We start from the raw sequence: 19,645 nt of genomic DNA, 5'->3' as shown, positions 1-19,645 counted from the left end.
AAGCCTGAGTACCCAGACCATTAGAACCTGATGGAGGACAAATAGATCCTGAGACCAGGCCATTAGGACCTGATGGTAGAACAATAGGAGGCCCCGAAGTACCAGACCATGGTAACCTGATGGAGGACAATTAGAGCCCTGAGTACCAGGCCATTAGGAACCTATGGAGGGAACAATAGAAGCTTGATTACCAGACCATTAGGAACCTGATGGAGGAAACAATAGAGTCGCTGTACCAGGCATTTAGACCTGATGGAGGAACAATAAGCCTGAGTCCAGACTCATTAGGAAACCTGATTGGAGGGACAATAGAATGCTGAGTACCAGGCATTAGCGAGGAAGGTCGTCTAGTGAGTGGGTACTATCAACGTACAGTGGGAGAGAACAAGGTATTTCATACACTGACGATTTTGCAGTTTTTCCTTACTTACAAGCATGTAGAGGTCGTAATTTATCATAGGTACACTTCAAACTTGTGAGAGAAGAAATCTAAAACAAAAAATCCAGAAAATCACATTGTATGGATTTGTTAAGTAATTAATTTGCATTTTATTGCATGACATAAGTATTGATACATCAGAAAAGCAGAACTTAATATTTGGTACAGAAACCTTAGTTTGCAATTACAGAATCATACGTTTCCTGTAGTTCTTGACCAGTTTGCACACACTGCAGCAGGGATTTTGGCCCACTCCTCCATACAGACCCTTCTCCAGATCCTTCAGGTTTCGGGGGCTTGTCGCTGGCAATACGGACTTTCAGCTCCCTCCAAAGATTTTCTATTGGTTCAGGTCTGGAGACTGGCTAGGCCACTGCCAGACCTTGAGATGCTTCTTAGAGCCACTCCTTAGTTGCCCTGGCTGGTTGTGTTTCGGGTCGTTGTCATGCTGGAAGACCCAGCCACGACCCATCTTCAATGCTCTTACTGAGGGAAGGAGGTTGTTGGTCAAGATCTCGCGATACATGGCCCCATCCATCCTCCCCTCAATACTGTGCAGTCGTCCTGTCCCCTTTGCAAAAAAAGCATCCCCAAGAATGATGTTTCCACCTCCATGCTTCACGGTTGGATGTGTTCTTGGGGGTTGTACTCATCCTTTCTTCCTCCAAACACGCGAGTGGAGTTTAGAGCAAAAAGCTCCTATTTTTGTCTCATCAGACCACATGACCTTCTCCCATTCCTCCTCTGGATCATCCAGATGGTCATTGGCAAACTTTCAGACGGGCCTGGACATTGGCGGCTTGAGCAGGGGACCTTGTTCGCTGCAGGGTTTTAATCCATGACGCGTAGTGGTTTACTAATGGTTTTCTTTGAGACTGTGCGTCCCAGCTCTCTTCAGTGTCATTGACCAGGTCCGCCGTGTAGTCTGGGCTGATCCTCACATTCCTTTCGTGATCATGATCTCCCACGAGTGAGATCTTGCTGGAGCCCCAGACCGAGGTGATTGACCGTCATCTTGAACTTCTTCCATTTTCTAATAATTGTGGCCAACAGTTGTTGCCTTCTCACCAAGCTGCTTGCCTATGTCCTGTAGCCCATCCCACCTTGTACAGTCTACAATTATCCCTGATGTCCTTAACACAGCTCTCTGGTCTTAGCCCATTGTGGAGAAGGTTGGAGTCTGTTTGATTGAGTGTGTGGACAGGTGTCTTTTATACAGTAACGAGTTCAACAGTGCAGTAATACAGTAATGAGTGGAGAACAGGAGGCTTCTTAAAAAGAAAAAACTAAACAGTCTGTAGAGACGGAATTCTTACTGTTGGTAGGTGATCAAATACTTATGTCATGCAATTAAAATTGCAAATTAATTACTTTAAAAAATCATACAATGTTATTCTGGATTTTGTTTTAATTCCGTCTCTCACAGTTGAAGTTACCTATGATAAAAATTACAGACCTCTACATGCTTTGTAAGTAGAAAACCTGCACAAATCGGCAGTGGTATCAAATACTTTGTTCCCCCACTGTATGTCCAGAGTGGCATAATAGGGAATTACGTAACTTCAACGGTCACCTGGAATTTGACTGCGATCATGACCCTATGACTGTCGTAGTTGGCGGTAATACAGTCATGCAAACAGCCCTAGTGGACATGTGAGTCGTGGAGGGGATTCTTACGCTGGTTGAGGTCGCTGGGTTGATGAAGTCAGAGCTCTTGAAAGCGCAGGAAAGATATCGCTCAGACTCTGGACACTGCAGGAGCTGTTCAGGATTCCTCTCTAGAGAGCTGAGTACCAGACCATTAGAACCTGATGGAGGAACAATAGAGTCCTGAGTACCAGGCCATTAGGACCTGATGGAGGAACAATAGAGCCCTGAGTACCAGACCATTAGGACCTGATGGAGGGACAATAGAATGCTGAGTACCAGGCCATTAGCGAGCTGAAGGTCGTTAGTGAGTTGGGTACTATCAACGTATGTCCAGAGTGCATAATAGGAGATTACGTGACTCAACGGTCACCTGGAATTTGACCGCAGTCATGACCCATGACTGTCGGTGTGGCGGTAATACAGTCAATGCAACAGCCCTAGTGAGAATGTGAGTGCGTGGAGGGGATTCTTACGGCTGTGTGAGGTCGTGGGTGATGAAGTCAGAGCTCTTGAAGAGCAGGAAGATATCGCTCAGACTCTGACACTGCAGGGAGCTGTTCAGAGCAATCCAGTTAGCATCCTGCAGGAGAGAAGGAAATACACACACACACTTATTCACTCAAAATCAACACTCAGACAGACACACTGTGGACAGTATTTTAACCTTATATTGATGGTGTTAGAGGYTTGRGTSTCTCACCCGCGGTGCACTCCAGTTCAGTTTGGGAAAGACACACCCACCTAGGGTGTTGATGGCCTCCAGCACTTTAGAGTTGAATTCTGGGAACTCTGGAGCCTGGAACACAAAGCATCACAACAAATCTCCACCTATTCACTGTATGCATATCATATTACAAACTTGACWAAACTTATATGCAGATGGATTGATCATATTTAACATTATCTACATTACTTACTGTTACAGTGGTGGTTGTCTCATCATCTGACCACTAATTTTGTTGAGAGAAGAAAATTTAATCGATCAGTAAATCAAACAGCCAAGCATTGAGCATAAAGTCTGCCTTTTCAGTCTCAACTTTACTAGAGAGCGAAATGGAGTGCACCTCTGTCTGGAGCAAAATTACCTGAACGTCTTCCTCCTCTGAGTCACTGTCGTTGGTCTGGTTTTGCTGAGTGTTGTTGTCCCTGGAATGAGGCGAGATTTTATCAGTGAGTATTCCAAGGGAAATTCCAACAGAATTACGGTAACAGAATACGCTGAGAGTCAGATTTTTCACTTTAAAATGTATGCCAAAAAAACCCATTGATTTCAAAGTTTTAAAAATCCATAGAACTCAATGCACAAGGACTACTTTCAACAAATTCCACAGAAACMTATACAAAAACGCATTTACAGGAAGAACTGTGCAGATAAAGTTTGGCAAAAGAATAAAACTGAGGGAGATTTTACYTTATCACTTTGCATCTGCACAATTTTTTACCAGTATGTTTTTTTTTTACTGTGTAAATTTTTCAAAGTAGTCATTGTGCATAACGTTTTATGGTATGTTAAACTTTGAAATCAATGTTTTTTTTAAATTTTAAATGCATTTTAAAATTTGTGTCTAAGAGTAATTCTGTTACCGTGGAATTGCCCACAAGTGTATGGGAATACAGGACACTAGATGTATGTGCTTTAGGGGTAAGTAAAGTTACGCTTACCCTCCAGATACTACTAGTGTTCCATCGTCCAGCAAATAATCTATTACATTCTGAGGCAGTGGGAGAATCAAACTGAAAGAAAGATAACACCAAACATTAGGCCTACACAACACAAACTATCAGACTAGTATTGACCAAAGATAAGAGAAAACAAACAGTCTCAAAGGTAGAGATTGAGCTGATGCAATATCAATGACAATATGACAAATGACAACATCACACAAGCATTTACACCTGGCACTTCTAACAGATTAAAATGTTTTAACAGTAAAGGACAGGTGTTGTTTGTGAGAATTCACAATTAGCTAATAAAAGTAGTTTGGCTGTGTTAAAATATCAGACGCACACGGGTATATCTCTCTCTCTCTCACACACACACACACACACACACACACACACACACACACACACACACACACACACACACACACACACACACACACACACACACACACACACACACACACACACACACACACACACACACACACACACACACACACACACACACACACACACACACACACACACACACACACACACACACACACACACACACACACACACAGAGAGAGAATTGGCTAACACAGCTTGCTAGCTAAACAGAAAACTATACGTTAGCTACCCAAATTATAGCACAACCAGTGTTTTTTGAGAGTGACGAGATCAACAACATATCTGAGACTGTGCTGGTCAAGTTAAGGAGTTCACCTTTTGATAGTATGCTTCTTAAATATCGGATACCAGACCGAAAACTGACAATTTACAACTTGCTCCTTCTTCATACTGCAAATGATTTACCGGAAGTGAGTCCAGCCACATATAGTTCCCCTAAGAAAAAGGCGATTGACATTGGTTTCCATGTAGTTTACAACCTTTCCATAACAACACAATTATAATGGCTTGTAATTATTACCAATATTTAATTGAATTATAATTCAGGTTAGGTTATCTGGAATGGTTGTAGGCCGTCTCTAATGTATTATAATATTTTTCAGGAGAGGGAGATTATTTTAGCGTTGCACACGTAGGCGTGATCAATGTTGGGGGCTTTAATTTTTTTTCCTCAGGGAGTTTTCACTTCTTTAACTTGACTTGTGACTAAAACCACTTAATCTTCATGTGAGTACTGCACATGTATCCAAGTTAGAAGTAACTATGCTTTAAAAAATATATATTGATATGTTTTAAGAATATTTACATAACAGCATGTGGGGCTTGCTAGGAATGAGTTAGCGGACTAAATTCCTCTCCATAGTGAAGGATGTTTAAAGTTCATCAGAAACTTCCCTCACAATGGTGCGGAGAAATTAGCTTGGTAGCTAGCTAATTTAGTAGTCTAATTAATCAGGCTGTAATAGACATTTACTTGGTATAGTAAATAGCTAACTAGTTAGCAAAGTTACAGCCTCAAACTAATGCCTACAAAATAGTGTGAATGTTCTTTTCAAGCCAGAATGTTGAATCCAATTACATCAACTTGCTCTACCGGCTTTCTGTGCGGTTTGTCAAAACTAACGTTGTTTACCCAACATTTTAGTGAGCTGGTAGTTAAATGGTTCAGTTCAGCATCGAGGTAAAGTTCGTTTTATGTGTGATATTAGGTTCTCTCGTCAATAACTATTTAACCAAGCATGCCATGAAAATMTTATATTCTTAATCTAAAAAATTGAAAACCCGAATAAGAAAAATTAAACAATGAAAAATTCACCCATTAAAAAAAAGGGTGTAAATATTCTCCATCCACCCCTGATTCAGAATATACAATTTTCATTGTCATGGCCAATATACAATTACCTAGGTGCCAAACCGAATCATAGAGTACCACAGTATGAGTCATAATACCCATAAAACCTAGCTGTCAAACAGGGAAATGGTTCCAATAGTTTTTCTACCATTCATTTRCCCCCTAAGGGATTTTAGAAACATTTAAAATAAGGGCTGTGTTTCGGGTAGGCTGTGTTTTGATAACCGTGTAAATCTCTCTAAGACAAGATGACGTCTTGCAAGATGTCTACTTTGACGTTAACTAGCATTTTTGAATCAGAGTAAATAAAGCTGAATACATAAACAAAAGTGAGATACATGTTGATCAAAATGTCATGCCAGGCCTTATTTTAAGGGATTCTAAAATCCCATATGGGGAAAAATGAATGGTGGAAAAATGATTGGAACGATTGATTTTTAAATGTAATTTTATTCAACATTCTGGCTTGTAAGGAACATTTTTATATGATTTTGCAGGCATTTGTTTCAGGTTGTATATACCAATTTTTTTTTAATTTTTTTTTACAAATGATATATTTTTACCTTTATTTAACTAGGAAAGTCGGTTAAGAATGAATTCTTATTTACAATGACAGCCTAGGAACAACTGCCTTGTTCAGGGGTAGAATGACAGATTTGTACCTTGTCAGCTCGGGGATTTGATCTAGCAACCCTTTGGTTACTGGCCCAATGCTCTAACCACTAGGCTACCTGCCGCCCCTAATCAGACTAGCTAGCTAGATAGCTTCTTCAGCCATGCTGCTATCAACTTTCTTGTGTTGGACAATAAAAGTTGGTAAAACTGGCCTGCCATGAAGTTTATGTATAACTATCTGCATTGCATATACCTCTATTAATTATCAACTCATGCATGTAATCAAAAACATTTCTGGATTTGGGCAGACAAACYAAATCCTCCATCCATTTCCCTGAGAACAGTACTGGAAATATGAGCAACCCTCCCAAATCGACAACCATACCTCACATTGTAAAAGAGGAGGTAGATATGATACAATAACATGCACATTGTGTGGTGTAAATGCCTATCAGAAGAGTCTCTAAGTTTAGCAATATCACATTACTCAATGGTATTCTCTTCAGGTCATTGCATCTGGGAAATGGTTGAAACTTGAGAAGACCACCTATGTGGACCCTGTTGGAAACACAAGGTATGGAACAGCTCAATGAGTTCCATAAGCGACTTTTGATAAACACCTTTTTTTCCCTTCTCCATTTTACAATTCATTTTTGTCTTTCAATAGAACTTGGGAGACTACGAAAAGGACAACCAGACAGGCCAATGCAGCAGATGGTGTGTGTACATACATTTCATGCTGATGGATAAGCAGTGACATTATAGAAATGTATTCCTGTGTTTTATTCCAGGTGTGGGGATCATCGCCCTTCTGAAGAGGACCCTCCACAAAGACTGCGTTGTCATGGTGAAGCAATTCCGTCCACCAATAGGGTGCTGTACCCTAGAGTTCCCTGCAGGTGACATGGGTTTACAGTCACATCTCAAAACTCTGTTCAGACGCAGTGTATGTAGGCCTGTCATTGCTGTATTTTGCCTGCTGTGTTCTGATATCCGTGTTTGCTGTCTATGGGTGTTTTTGCTGTTGCTCAGGTCTGATTGACGAGGGTGAGAGTGCAGAGATTGCTGCTCTGCGAGAGCTGAAGGAGGAGACTGGTTACAAGGGGGAGGTGATAGGAGTCACCCCAGGTAAGGTCTTATGAACACACACACGCTCAAAACACAGGGCAGATTATGTCCATGTACCAGTTCCATCAGCGAAGACAAATTCAATATGCCTGTGATCTTCTGAGTTGCCAGTTTTACCATTGGGCATGTGAGAGTGCAGTATGATGTCAGTGACTAGTGGGGCAGTAACACACAGCAGATTACAAGTTTGAACTCCCCTTCATCCCCCCCTTTCCTCTCCCCCTCCTCCTGACCTCGCAGTGACCTGCTTGGACCCTGGCCTCTCTAACTGCACCACACAGATCGTCATGGTTAACATCAATGGAGACGACCTTGAAAACACCAACCCCACACAGCAGCTGGGTAAGTTAGGGGTCACACTCTTGGAATGTTATGAATCTGTTATGAATTTTTTTAATTTAAATTTATTGTCAAGCTGATATGTATTGTACATGTTGTCCTAAATGTGTACTTATTTCTCTGCTTTCCTCCCTCTCTTTTACTCYTTTCCAGGTGATGGAGGTAAATATTATTTTCTTTATAATCACACTTTTAGTTATTTTTCCACTATTAGAATAACATTGAACTAAATCTTATTCTGGCCTCTGTTTTACTTCCAGAATTTGTTGAAGTTCTCCTTCTACCTCTTGATGAATTCCAGAGGGAAATTGATGGTGAGCAACGATTTGAAGTTTCTTCTTCACAATAACACAATTCTTAAGTCATAATGGAATCCAATTTGAGACAGAAAAGCATATTATTACTGTTATTATATTCTGCTAGTGATTACCTGAAGAGATAATATTTGCATGATCCCCCCCTCCTACAGACCTGATCAAGAAGGAGAAGATTGTGGTGGACTCTAAGGTTTACATCTACGGCATGGGGATGTCCCAGGCCTTCTTTAAACCTAATGAACTCCGAGTGCTCAAACAGTGAGAGAAGGGTGGAGAGAGTAGACTAGATGGATGGGAATAGAGGGAGAGGGTATTAGGCTTCCGACTCCTTTTGTTGTAGTCTCTCTGTTACACTACGAATATGGACTAAGCCAGGGATGAAACTGTCAACAGGGTGGCCATTTTGTGGCTTTAAGCTGTTGTCTTGGGGATCAGTCCATGAGATTCATGGAGTGTTACCCTACAGCTTGTATTATCCAAGACCAACCGCTTTTATCGGTATTATTCTCTCTTTATATTGAGGTATGCGCCARACCTCTATGCACCTTTACCTGTGGGGATAGTCATAATTAGATACCATATTTGTGATTAATGTGATATTACATGCTGTCTGATAATACAAATTCTTACACTGATAGGAATATAATTGCTAAATGATAACTGTGAGTACATACTASAACATTCCTAACTTTCACTAACTCAAATGACTAAGCTTCACTGTAAAATACATTTTAAAAGGTACTGTTATAATAATGTGCCTTGAAAGATGTTACTCGCAACGGCAATACTTTTGTGCATTTATGTTGACATCCATTAGTTCACACCAATGCTCTGTTAGACCAAGGTATAGGTGTAGATGTCTCCTTACTGGTATAAGGCTGACATGCAGATGAGCCTCACATTTTATTTAGCAATTATCAGTAATTGAATTAACTTGATGTCAATAAACATGTTATTCTTATAGCAACATGTAGGCCTACTTTTCTTTTCAGCCTCTTTTGCCTTTTGCTATTCTCCTACTGACTAATGGGTGGCGCTGTGCAAGCAACACTTTGAACTTTATCCTCCGTAAATTCCCCAAAGAAGAACCAAGTAGCCAATATACGCTTAGCTAGCTGTGTTAACGACAACGAATGCTCGACATTATATCAGTAATATTCCATATTATTTAAAAAGGTGAATGTCTAACAGGCTAAATCCACAAGCGAACTTTACTTTGCATTAGCTGATATGAACACGGGATAGCCAAATACCGGCTAGGGTTGTTTGGCTGCTCACACTAGCTAGCATGTAGCATATACGCTAACATTTAGATTACTTGTTTATTTCGAAAAAGCAGGAAACGAATGATTGGACATCGGCAGGTGTTCTTGAAACAACATGATGGAGACGTCCGCTAAAGGTAATGCTGCTTGGCAGAGGATGGTAAATGGCAATTGCTAGCTAGCCAACTACTGTAACTTTCTAATGCATCTCACCCATCTGTAAGCTTAACTCTACGACGTTAATCMGTACGCATTCTCCTCAGTACTGACCCATAACACAGGACTGGTGTCATGAAGGTGTGTGAGAGCGTGTAGTAGAGATGTAATCACAGCCCTAATGATGTTGCAGGAAAAGCCAAGCGAAGGCACCTGAACTCAGAGGAGTGTCGTGAAATCAGTAGGAGACCAGAGGGCAGCCAACCCCTCACACAGCCCCACTCCGTCACTCGCAGGCACAGCAACTCCAACCGTGGGTTGTACCCCAGAACACCCACAAAGAGAAAGAGAGGTACTGCACATTTGTGTCTCTAGTTTTTTTAAACTCTTGAGACCTTAAGGGATGATGTAGCATTTTGTACACATATCATTTACCTTGTCATCCCCCCAATTGCTCCCTCTTCTCCTCTTCCCTGGATCTCAGATGCACGTGATGACAAGCAGCAGCAGGGGATCACAAAGTTTTTCCCTGTGATCAGTGTGGTCAAGGTGTTCAGTCCTCAGAAAGCAGCCCTGTCCCAGGGCCCAGGTTCCATAAAGACAGAGGGACTCAATGGAGAGCTCATCCCCAAAAATGAGACAATTGAGGAAGAGGAGGAGGCACTAGCCACCTCTATGAAGGAGGAACCTGAGGATGAGAAGGTGGACTATCTGGAGGGGCTGACAACGGACATGTTTGGGGACGACAAGGAGTTTGAGCGCTGTTGGTCAGATCCAGCCCCAGCCTTTATGAATCACCATGAGGAGGAGGTGGAGGCRCTGCCTGACGCCCTCTACGGCCTCTTGGGAAGCAGCAGGGGCCTGGCCCATCCCCAGGGTCACGTGGACGACCTCCCAGAGGAGGTGCTGATGCTGGTGTTGAGCCTTCTGCCAGCTGAGGACCTCTACTGTAATGTCAGCCTGGTCTGCCAACGCTGGAGGAACATTGTCACCCAGTCACTGGTGAGAGCCTGGGACAGGGGGAGGAAGTTAGGGTTAAAGTTATGAAGATAAGCTAGTGTAAGAATGTTAATAGATGTGCTGTATACATTTTTTTTGTCTAAGTTGTGTCTTTGGGCCCTGTGTGTAGTTTGTGCCCTGGAAAAAGCTGTATTACCGCTACACGAAGAAGGAGATCGACGCCGTGAAGGAGATCAATGCCATCCTAGAAACCCATAGAATCATAAAGGACGACCAGGAGAGCATCCTCCATATAGTCGAGTAAGGACTCTACTGTAAACTGTTCCTTTGGGCCATTTCTGATCTATTCTGTGTGTGTGTGTGTTTTTTTCTTATTTTTTTAAATTTTTCTCCAGGTTCATGGCCCAGTATAAGCCCAGTCAGAAGGTGAAGCCGGAGGCAGTGTTACAGAGTGTAAGGACACATTGTCTGTTTCTTCAGGCTGAGGCCTGCATTAAACACAGACTCCCCAAACTGGAGGGTATCGAGGGGGTATGTAGCCACACACACACACACACACACACGGTTGGAACTACTTTATACTTCTGAGCTTATCTGATTGGACTGTGTGTGTTTGTCAGGGCCCTAACCCGTGGGCAGCCATGGCCCTTATGCTGGTGCTGTGTGACGGGGTGGGAGATGTTCTGGACCTGGTGGTCTGTCTCAGAGGCTGCCTCCCTTCAGCCAGCGCCATCACGGAGTACCTCAGCGCCATGGCAACCATGCTGCTCGCCATGAGGAGGAACGACATCAACATCAGCAACAGGTCAAGATGGAAGTTATATAGATATGAAAGATAGACATGCACAAACAGATGGATAGACAGGCGGACATTGACGGTTCTCCTTCCTCCACTCCAGGTGGCACTACAACATCTTCTATGTCCTTCACCTGATGGAGAACGCTTTACCCACAGCAATAACCAATCAGAGTGGGTGAGGACTGATATCTTTCTGGAAGGAAGTATTTTGAATGAATCAGTAATAACCTGAGTCTCATGCCCAGTCCTCTTTCTCCCAGGAGAGCCCAGGTTCAGGTGACCCACGAACAGCAGCAGATCCTCAACCACGYCATCCATAGAGACCACGTGGTCAAGATCATGGCCTTCGCAGGTACCACCAGATCGCTGCTACCAACATCATGGCACAGCTGTTTTTTTAACAGAAAACAAGTTAGATATAGAGTTGGTACTTTTGCTAGCATTCTCTGAATTGTTGCTAGAGGGCACCCTCACCCTGTCAGTTCAGCTCATTCTGATTCATCAGTTCAGGATGAGAGTACTCTTTCTATATCGTGACAATTGCAGAGTAGTTCAAGTGGATACACACACACACACATGAATGGTCCACCCCACTTCACAAGAAAAGCCCACATTGTGAGCTGTTGATTGTGCCCTATATGTGAATGTTCCTGCTGTGATGTAGTGTAGGGTTTAAAGGTTGTTGTTGTGTTCCAGGCACAGGGAAGACCACCACCCTGATTCGGTACGCCCAGCAGAGGCCACACCTCCACTTCCTCTACATGGCCTTCAACAAGTCTGTGGCTACCCAGGCCCAGCGCTGTTTCCCCAGCAACGTGGACTGCAGGACGGTCCACTCCATGGCCTTCGGGGCCGTCGGCAAGAGGTCTGCTTGTCTGTCGGTCTAGAACAGTTTTGTTCCGTATGTCTGGTTGTCGTCAGTCTTTCAGTAAAGCCGTTCAATCAGTCACCCAGTCCCCTCTCTCTCCCAGGTACCAGGAGCTGAAGAAGTTGTCTAGTAACGTGAAGCCCTTCTCTGTGGCCTGGGTGTTGCCTAAGGGCAGCGGGGGCTTCGTCAACGCCAAGGTGGTCACCCTGACCCTCAATACCTACATGGCCTCGGTCGACACACACATCACCCCCAACCACGTCCCAAACACGTACAAAAACACACATGGCAAATTGACCGTGCCTGACCGCAATGCAAAAAGGGTAAGTGTTATACCCAAATCCACAAACACCTCTCTTCCCAAAGAAACATCCCCCACACATTCACACACCAGAACACAAACTTCTCCTCTGTTTTGGTCTGATATTCACACAAACATGTCACACACCGGTCATCTCCACAATTGAACAATCTGGCCTTTATTTTTCAGATGTTTGCGAGGGATGCCCAGAGGATCTGGGACAAAATGGTTGCCTTAGAAGAGACCAGGGAGTATGCACACCACATGACCCACGATGGTAATCCCAAAAACTATCTGTTTGCTTTTTCACTCCATAATAATATGTCATTAGGATTGGGTCCTTTAATGAATGTCTTTCAGGGTATCTGAAGCTGTGGCAGTTGCAGAGGCCGACTCTGGACAAGTATGATGTCATCTTTATAGACGAGGCACAGGACTGTACTCCAGGTACACGACTCAACTACACCACTGTACCAAACCTGGGTCTACATTACACCTGCACCAGGCACCACTCACCTGATAGCATGTCTGTTAGCAGGTCCATGATAAGTGTGTGTGTGTGTCTTAGCCATCATGGACATCATGCTACCTCAGCACTGTGGGAAGATCCTGGTGGGAGACCCTCACCAGCAGATCTATACCTTCAGAGGAGCAGTCAATGCCCTGAACCTGGTGGAACACACACACCTCTACTACCTCACCCAGGTACACACACTTCTCCCTCGCTCAGGTATATACTCACTACACAAAAGCTCAGTGTGTGTATTGAATATGTATTCTTTCTCTTCTCAGAGCTTTCGGTTTGGTTCGGAGATTGCCTACATTGGAGCCACGATTCTCCAAGTGTGTAAGAAAGTGAAGAAGATTCTGGTAGGAGGAAAACAAGACGGTGAGTGAAGGAACACAGGACTCTAATGACAGTTAAAGGCCTGGTGCAGTCAAATCTGTTTTCCTGTGTTTTGTATCATATTGTACAACTAACAGCTGATATTTTACAGTTAACACTGTAAAAGTGGCAATTTTTTAAAGTCAGTGTTATTTCCTGGCCCACTATGTTAACGTGGGTTTGTACTTGGGCACGGATTAAAAAATTCCTCAATCTGCCGTTGGCACCCATTCAAATTATCCCKAAGGTTGCCTAGTCCAATCTTATTCATTCTCTAAATTAAATGGCATGCCTGTTTTCTCATTAGCTGGCAATGTTGTTTGAAATGTCCAATGCAACATACTTTGGTGATATTGTTATCAACCTACTGCATACCCCTTAAAAATATAAAAGTGTTCTATTAGCATGCWAAAACTKATTAAYACAGACTGGTAGAAGAGCTAGCATAGCTAGCCATCGCAAGCATTCACTGGTTGAAGTTTAAGTAACCTTTGATTGTAATGGAGTTGACTGGTGACTATGACATGAATATACACTTAGTAGCTAGTTTATTAGGTACACCCATCTAGTACCTGGTCGGACCCCCCTTTACATCCACGAACAACCTGAATTTTTCGGGGCATGGAAACATTGCTCACTTGGTATCAACGGACCTATTGTATGCAYGGAAAACATTCCCCACACCATCATACCACCGCCACCAGCCTGTACTGTTGATACCAGGCACTATGGGGCCATGGACACATGCTGCTTACGCCAAATCCTGACTCAGCCATCAGCATGACACAACAGGAACCTGGATTCGTCAGACCAGGTGATGTTTCCCCACTCAATTGTCCACTGTTGGTGATTGCGTACCTACTAAAGCCGCTTCTTGTTTCTGAGATACTGGAACCGGCACGCCTGGCACCGACGATCATACCACGCTCAGTCTCTTAGGTCACTCGTTTTGCAGATTCTATTCTCTGAATCCTGCAATGACTTGTCTGCCTGTTTTATGTAGCAAGCCAAGGCCACTCATCTCACTGTCTGTAGGAGTGAACCATTTTTGTGAACGAGGTGGTGTACCTAATAAACTGGCCAACGAGTATATGATTCACAACATTTGGACAGGAGCTATAATCCCAATTTAAACTATGTGTGTCCATATTGCTTGAATTCAGGCTTGGCTGCACTGCTTTCAATGGGGAAAGATTACTACTGTGATTTTTGTTCATAATGTCACTTTCCCGGGTGGAGTTTTGGCTTGCCTGGTAACATCACCAGGCCGTATACATTAATATAATAACAAATAGAGTTCCAAACCTCTCGGCTAATAACAGCTACTTTTCAGATTACACATCCCTCCCATTAGACCACTCCGCTCTGGGGATTGATCCACTCTGTGGTTAATGCACCGCTTTGGTGCCCTTCCCTCCCTACTCAGACAGCAACATTCTTGCTTGAAAAATAGTTTTTTGCTAAAAATCTATTTTTCTTTGTGACCATTTTAATGTAAAACTATGACAGTAAAGGACTTAATTGTTACGCAGAAATGATATATAAGAACGGCTGCACTGGGCCTTTTGAAGGTTGACTCAGCAAAATGACGTTGCGTTAAGCAAGATGCAAGACTTCGCTCTCACACCTWCACACACAGCATCTTCGCATGGGTTCAATTTTTGCTCTTAGAGCGGTAGGTATGGGACCAAAACAAAGGAGTTTAGCCTCACGCTTCATCGCTCTTAGTTGTCACTGAAAGTGACCCACTATGTTGTTTACTTTGTCCACCTACTTCATATTTCTAGGTCTAAAGTAGATTTTCTGAAGTGTGTAAACATGCCGGTAAAATATCCATGGTGTTCCATGACTACTATGCTCTTATTTGGTTCTGATTAGATCAGTTTGTTGTAAAGGGAAGATTGCAGAATTAGGTTGRTATTCAACATTCTGATTTGTTTCATCCTTCAAACAAAGTCCCAATACGACATCACTTTACATTTCTATTTTGGGAGAATTGTATATTTTACTTGACCGAAGATATGTCGGAAAAGTGACCTAAAGGGGAGCACTACACGAGGAGTGAAGCCACTGTCCACATAAGACGGTGAAGACCGACATATCGATGAGTACAATTTTTTTACAACAACAAAAAATTGGTCAGCTCAGCTAAAAAAAAAAGTGTCACCTATACAGGCAGGTAGCCTAGTGGTTAGAGTGTTGGGCAAGTAACCGAAAAGTTTTTGGATCGAATCCCTGAGCTGACAAGGTAAAAATCTGTCGTTCTGCCTCTGAACAAGGCACTGTTCCCCGGTAGGCCGTCATTGTAAATAAGAATTTGTTCTTAACTTGCCTATTTAAATAAAAAAGAAATACAGCTTTTAGCATAGCTCCTTTTACACCCCTGATTTACCCCTACTAGCAGCCTTGAAACACATAACTTATAAGCAGTTCAGCACATCAGTATTTCTCCTACTGTTAAACAAAATCAAGATAAACCTTCACCATCACAGTAGATATTGAACGTCTTTAACCAAACCGGTTAAAACTCTTGTTGGCATATGGTATTATAGCTATCCACATGCTAACCTGAGTGCTACCACTAGCAGCAGTCAATCTAGGTATAATGGCTAACACAATCATTAGCTACCATGATATCCTGCAGGTTATATCGGGAAATAAAGGTCGGGCAGTTCAGCAAAATTAGTCATACCTTGAAATAAACAATTACATTAATCAGATTGGTATTTGACGAAAAATGTTTCTGTAAAACGTGCAGTATTCTGTTGGAGTTGTTGTAGCTTGCTTGCTAGATAACGTTAGCGAGCTTATTCCATCCCCAAACACCATGCTATATACGTGTAAGTGGGCCAGTTTGTTTTGCATGGCCCGGTGCACTTAGCTGGCTAGCATTGTTTTTATCACTCTTCCACTGTTGGTAGCAATCGTTTAGGGGAAATTGAGCCCCGCATATGACTGAAACGCCAGGTGTTCCCCTTGCCCAATCTACCCGCCGTATCCTCACGAAACGGCTTCTTCCCATCTTCTCGCATTTCGACAACGTGCATGCCGGTAAACAGAGGTTGTAGTTCACTGCCGCCACCACCAGGCTGTTCCATTCGTGACATCAAAGATGCAATATATTGTTGCTATGAGTTTTTGATCAATGTAATTCAAATGGAGAAAATTGTGTGTGTGTGTGTGTGTGTGTGTGTATATATATATATTGTAATGACCGGACTAGATCATAAAGGAACAATTGTCCAGACAGAGGATTGAGTTTACGAATTGACGGTTTATTAACCCAACTTTACACAGACTACTGTTTGGCTGTAGCCCACGCCAAATAAATGAAAGATACCCCACAAAGCAACCGTGACCTTCTCTTGTGAAGCCCAGACGTAAGACAGGAAGAACAATGGCTAAACCCGGTCTTAACTTCCAATGCTCCATCCCCCTGCCCAACCCCCCTCCACACCACTCGGTCATCAGAATCAAATCAAATGTATTTATATAGCCCTTCTTACATCAGCTGATATCTCAAAGTGCTGTACAGAAACCCAGCCTAAAACCCKAAACAGCAAGCAATGCAGGTGTAGAAGCACGGTGGCTAGGAACAACTCCCTAGAAAGGCCAAAACCTAGGAAGAAACCTAGAGAGGAACCAGGCTATGGGGGTGGCCAGTSCTCTTCTGGCTGTGCCGGGTGGAGATTATAACAGAACATGGCCAAGATGTTCAAATGTTCATAAATGACCAGCATGGTCAAATAATAATAATCACAGTAGTTGTCGAGGGTGCAGCAAGTCAGCACCTCAGGAGTAAATGTCAGTTGGCTTTTCATAGCCGATCATTAAGAGTATCTCTACCGCTCCTGCTGTCTCTAGAGAGTTGAAAACAGCAGGTCTGGGACAGGTAGCACGTCCGGTGAACAGGTCAGGGTTCCATAGCCGCAGGCAGAACAGTTGAAACTGGAGCAGCAGCACGGCCAGGTGGACTGGGGACAGCAAGGAGTCATCATGCTAGGTAGTCCTGAGGCATGGTCCTAGGGCTCAGGTCCTCCGAGAGACAGAAAGAGAGAATTAGAGAGAGCACACTTAAATTCACACAGGACACCGGATAAGACAGGAGAAGTACTCTAGATATAACAAACTGACCCTAGCCCCCCGACACATAAATTACTGCAGCATAAATACTGGAGGCTGAGACAGGAGGGGTCAGGGGACACTGTGGCCCTATCCGATGATACCCCCGGGCAGGGCCAAACAGGAAGGATATAACCCCACCCACTTTGCCAAAGCACAGCCCCCACACCACTAGAGGGATATCTTCAACCACCAACTTACCATCCRGAGACAAGGCAGAGTATAGCCCACAAAGAGAGAGGCAGAGAATCCCAGTGGGGAGAGGGGAACCGGCCAGGCAGAGACAGCAAGGGCGGTTCATTGCTCCAGAGCCTTTCAGTTCACCTTCACACTCCTGGGCCAGACTACACTCAATCATATGACCCACTGAAGAGATGAGTCTTCAGTAAAGACTGAAAAGTTGAGACCGAGTCGGGGGCCTCCCGGGTGGCGCAGTGGTCTAGGGCACTGCATCGCAGCGCTAGCTGTGCCACCAGAGAGTCTGGGTTCGCGCCCAGGCTCTGTCGCATCCGGCCGCGACCGGGAGGTCCGTGGGGCGACGCACAATTGGCCTAGCGTCGTCCGGGTTAGGGAGGGTTTGGCCGGTAGGGATATCCTTGTCTCATCGCGCTCCAGCGACTCCTGTGGCGGGCTGGGGGCAGTGCGCGCTAACCAAGGCCGCCAGGTGCACGGTGTTTCCTCCGACACATTGGTGCGGCTGGCTTCCGGGTTGGATGCGCGCTGTGTTAAGAAGCAGTGCGGCTTGGTTGGGTTGTGTTTCGGAGGACGCATGGCTTTCGACCTTCGTCTCTCCCGAGCCCGTACGGGAGTCGTAGCGATGAGACAAGATAGTAATTACTAACAATTGGATACCACGAAATTGGGGAGAAAAAGGGGGTAAAATTTAAACACAAAAGAAAAGTTGAGACKGAGTCTGCGTCTCTCACATGGGTAGGCAGACCYTTCCATAAAAATGGAGCTCTATAGGAGAAAGCCCTGCCTCCAGCTGTTTGCTTAGAAATTCTAGGGACAATTAGGAGGTCTTGTGACCGTAGCGTACGTGTAGATATGTACGGCAGGACCAAATCGGAAAGATAGGTAGGAGCAAGCCRATGTAATGCTTTGTAGGTTAGCAGTAAAACCTTGAAATCAGCCCTTGCCTTAACAGGAAGCCAGTGTAGGGAGGCTAGCACTGGAGTAATATGATCCAATTTTTTGGTTCTAGTCAGGATTCTAGCAGCCGTATTTAGCACTAACTAAAGTTTATTTAGTGCTTTATCCGGGTAGCCGGAAAGTAGAGCATTGCAGTAGTCTAACCTAGAAGTAACAAAAGCATGGATTAATTTTTCTGCATCATTTTTGGACAGAAAGTTTCTGATTTTTGCAATGTTACGTAGATGGAAAAAAGCTATCCTTGAAACAGTCTTGCTATGTTCGTCAAAAGAGAGATCAGAACATTCCAGGCATTCCCGTGATTGGCAGATAGCAGGTTGATTGGCATGTCGGTCCCCGCGAACACTGGGTACTAGTAAGTACAACACAACCTACTAATAGCCTAACACATAACACACATCTCCTCCCTCCTACAATGAGTCAGGGGTTAATAACACTGATACCTAAGCCTAAAAAAGAGGTGCTGCTCATCGATAACTGGCGTCCAATTTGTCTTCTTAATAATGACTATAAGATAAGATGACTATAAGATGACTATAAGATGACTATAAGCCTTACTACTTGCAAAAATAATTAAAGAAGTCCTGGATGCAATCATTGATGAAACACAGTCTGGCTTCATGAGGAACAGACATATTTCTAACAATGTCAGACTAGTATTAGACATACTTGACTACTCAGACCTAATAACCGAGGATAGCTTCATATTATTTTTAGATTTTTATAAAGCATTTGACACAGTAGAGCATCAGTTCCTCTTCCACTCCCTTGAGAGACTTGGCTTTGGGGATTTTTTCTGTAAGGCTATTAAGACTTTGTGCAAATGTTAACAGCTCTATCAAATTGAAATATGGCACCTCACCTAGATTTGAGTTAAAGAGAGGAATTAGGCAAGGTTGTCCTATCTCTCCMTACCTGTTTTTATTAATCACCCAACTTCTTGCAAATTCTTTAAATAATAGTCCTGTACAAGGTATTTCCATAYCCGGTAAAGAAATGATTATAAGCCAGCTGGCTGACGATACTACACTTTTTCTGAAAGATGCTAACCAAATTCCCATATCGATCAATGTGATACAATCCTTTTCCAAAGCGTCTGGTCTATATCTTAACATTAATAAATGTGAACTCATGGCTGTCAAAGATTGTGTGACACCTTCATATTATGGTATTCCAGTAAAAGAAGAACTTACATATTTAGGCATAACCATTACAAAGGATCAGAAGTCTAGAGGCTTA

The 19,645-nt window shown here is 43.4% G+C and overlaps 3 protein-coding genes across 4 annotated transcripts in view; 2 read left to right on the top strand and 1 right to left on the bottom strand.

Moving 5' to 3' along the window:
- cdc123 (cell division cycle 123 homolog (S. cerevisiae)) overlaps positions 1-4,590 on the bottom strand; it is a 32,560-nt gene extending 27,970 nt beyond the window's left edge. Inside the window, 6 exon segments of the mRNA XM_023967107.2 lie at positions 2,563-2,669; positions 2,790-2,885; positions 3,007-3,039; positions 3,175-3,235; positions 3,752-3,823; positions 4,463-4,590. Of these exon segments, the coding sequence (XP_023822875.1) occupies positions 2,563-2,669; positions 2,790-2,885; positions 3,007-3,039; positions 3,175-3,235; positions 3,752-3,823; positions 4,463-4,536 (443 nt within the window). The 5' untranslated portion in view covers positions 4,537-4,590.
- Positions 4,591-4,770: 180 nt separating this feature from the next.
- On the top strand, positions 4,771-8,860 carry LOC111949778 (ADP-sugar pyrophosphatase). 2 transcript variants are annotated; one of them, XM_023967130.2, is made up of 10 exons: positions 4,771-4,873; positions 6,422-6,518; positions 6,620-6,687; positions 6,781-6,830; positions 6,905-7,012; positions 7,146-7,241; positions 7,482-7,583; positions 7,734-7,742; positions 7,841-7,894; positions 8,050-8,860. In XM_023967130.2, the coding sequence occupies exons 2-10, from the start codon at positions 6,468-6,470 to the stop codon at positions 8,157-8,159; spliced, it is 648 nt and encodes a 215-aa protein (XP_023822898.1). In that variant the 5' UTR covers positions 4,771-4,873; positions 6,422-6,467; the 3' UTR covers positions 8,160-8,860. The 2 variants fall into 2 exon arrangements, with proteins under 2 accessions (XP_023822898.1, XP_070290351.1); XM_070434250.1 differs by lacking the exon at positions 7,734-7,742 and having other exon boundaries at positions 4,772-4,873; positions 7,482-7,594.
- Positions 8,861-8,931: 71 nt separating this feature from the next.
- The window catches only part of fbxo18 (F-box DNA helicase 1), a 49,088-nt gene continuing 38,374 nt past the window's right edge, over positions 8,932-19,645 (top strand). Inside the window, exons 1-15 of the mRNA XM_023967137.2 lie at positions 8,932-9,299; positions 9,512-9,670; positions 9,803-10,320; positions 10,448-10,578; positions 10,674-10,809; positions 10,899-11,083; positions 11,178-11,252; positions 11,338-11,429; positions 11,774-11,942; positions 12,049-12,268; positions 12,436-12,523; positions 12,607-12,693; positions 12,815-12,951; positions 13,039-13,135; positions 17,752-17,756. Of these exons, the coding sequence (XP_023822905.1) occupies positions 9,278-9,299; positions 9,512-9,670; positions 9,803-10,320; positions 10,448-10,578; positions 10,674-10,809; positions 10,899-11,083; positions 11,178-11,252; positions 11,338-11,429; positions 11,774-11,942; positions 12,049-12,268; positions 12,436-12,523; positions 12,607-12,693; positions 12,815-12,951; positions 13,039-13,135; positions 17,752-17,756 (2,121 nt within the window). The 5' untranslated portion in view covers positions 8,932-9,277. The remainder of the gene's footprint in view (positions 9,300-9,511; positions 9,671-9,802; positions 10,321-10,447; positions 10,579-10,673; positions 10,810-10,898; positions 11,084-11,177; positions 11,253-11,337; positions 11,430-11,773; positions 11,943-12,048; positions 12,269-12,435; positions 12,524-12,606; positions 12,694-12,814; positions 12,952-13,038; positions 13,136-17,751; positions 17,757-19,645) is intronic.

This window comes from Salvelinus sp. IW2-2015, linkage group LG3, assembly GCF_002910315.2.
Source record: "Salvelinus sp. IW2-2015 linkage group LG3, ASM291031v2, whole genome shotgun sequence".
In the NCBI taxonomy this organism is placed as follows: domain Eukaryota; kingdom Metazoa; phylum Chordata; class Actinopteri; order Salmoniformes; family Salmonidae; genus Salvelinus; species Salvelinus sp. IW2-2015.
The sequence above is the reverse complement of the archived record's forward strand: the minus strand, read 5'-3'. Positions and strand labels throughout refer to the sequence as shown.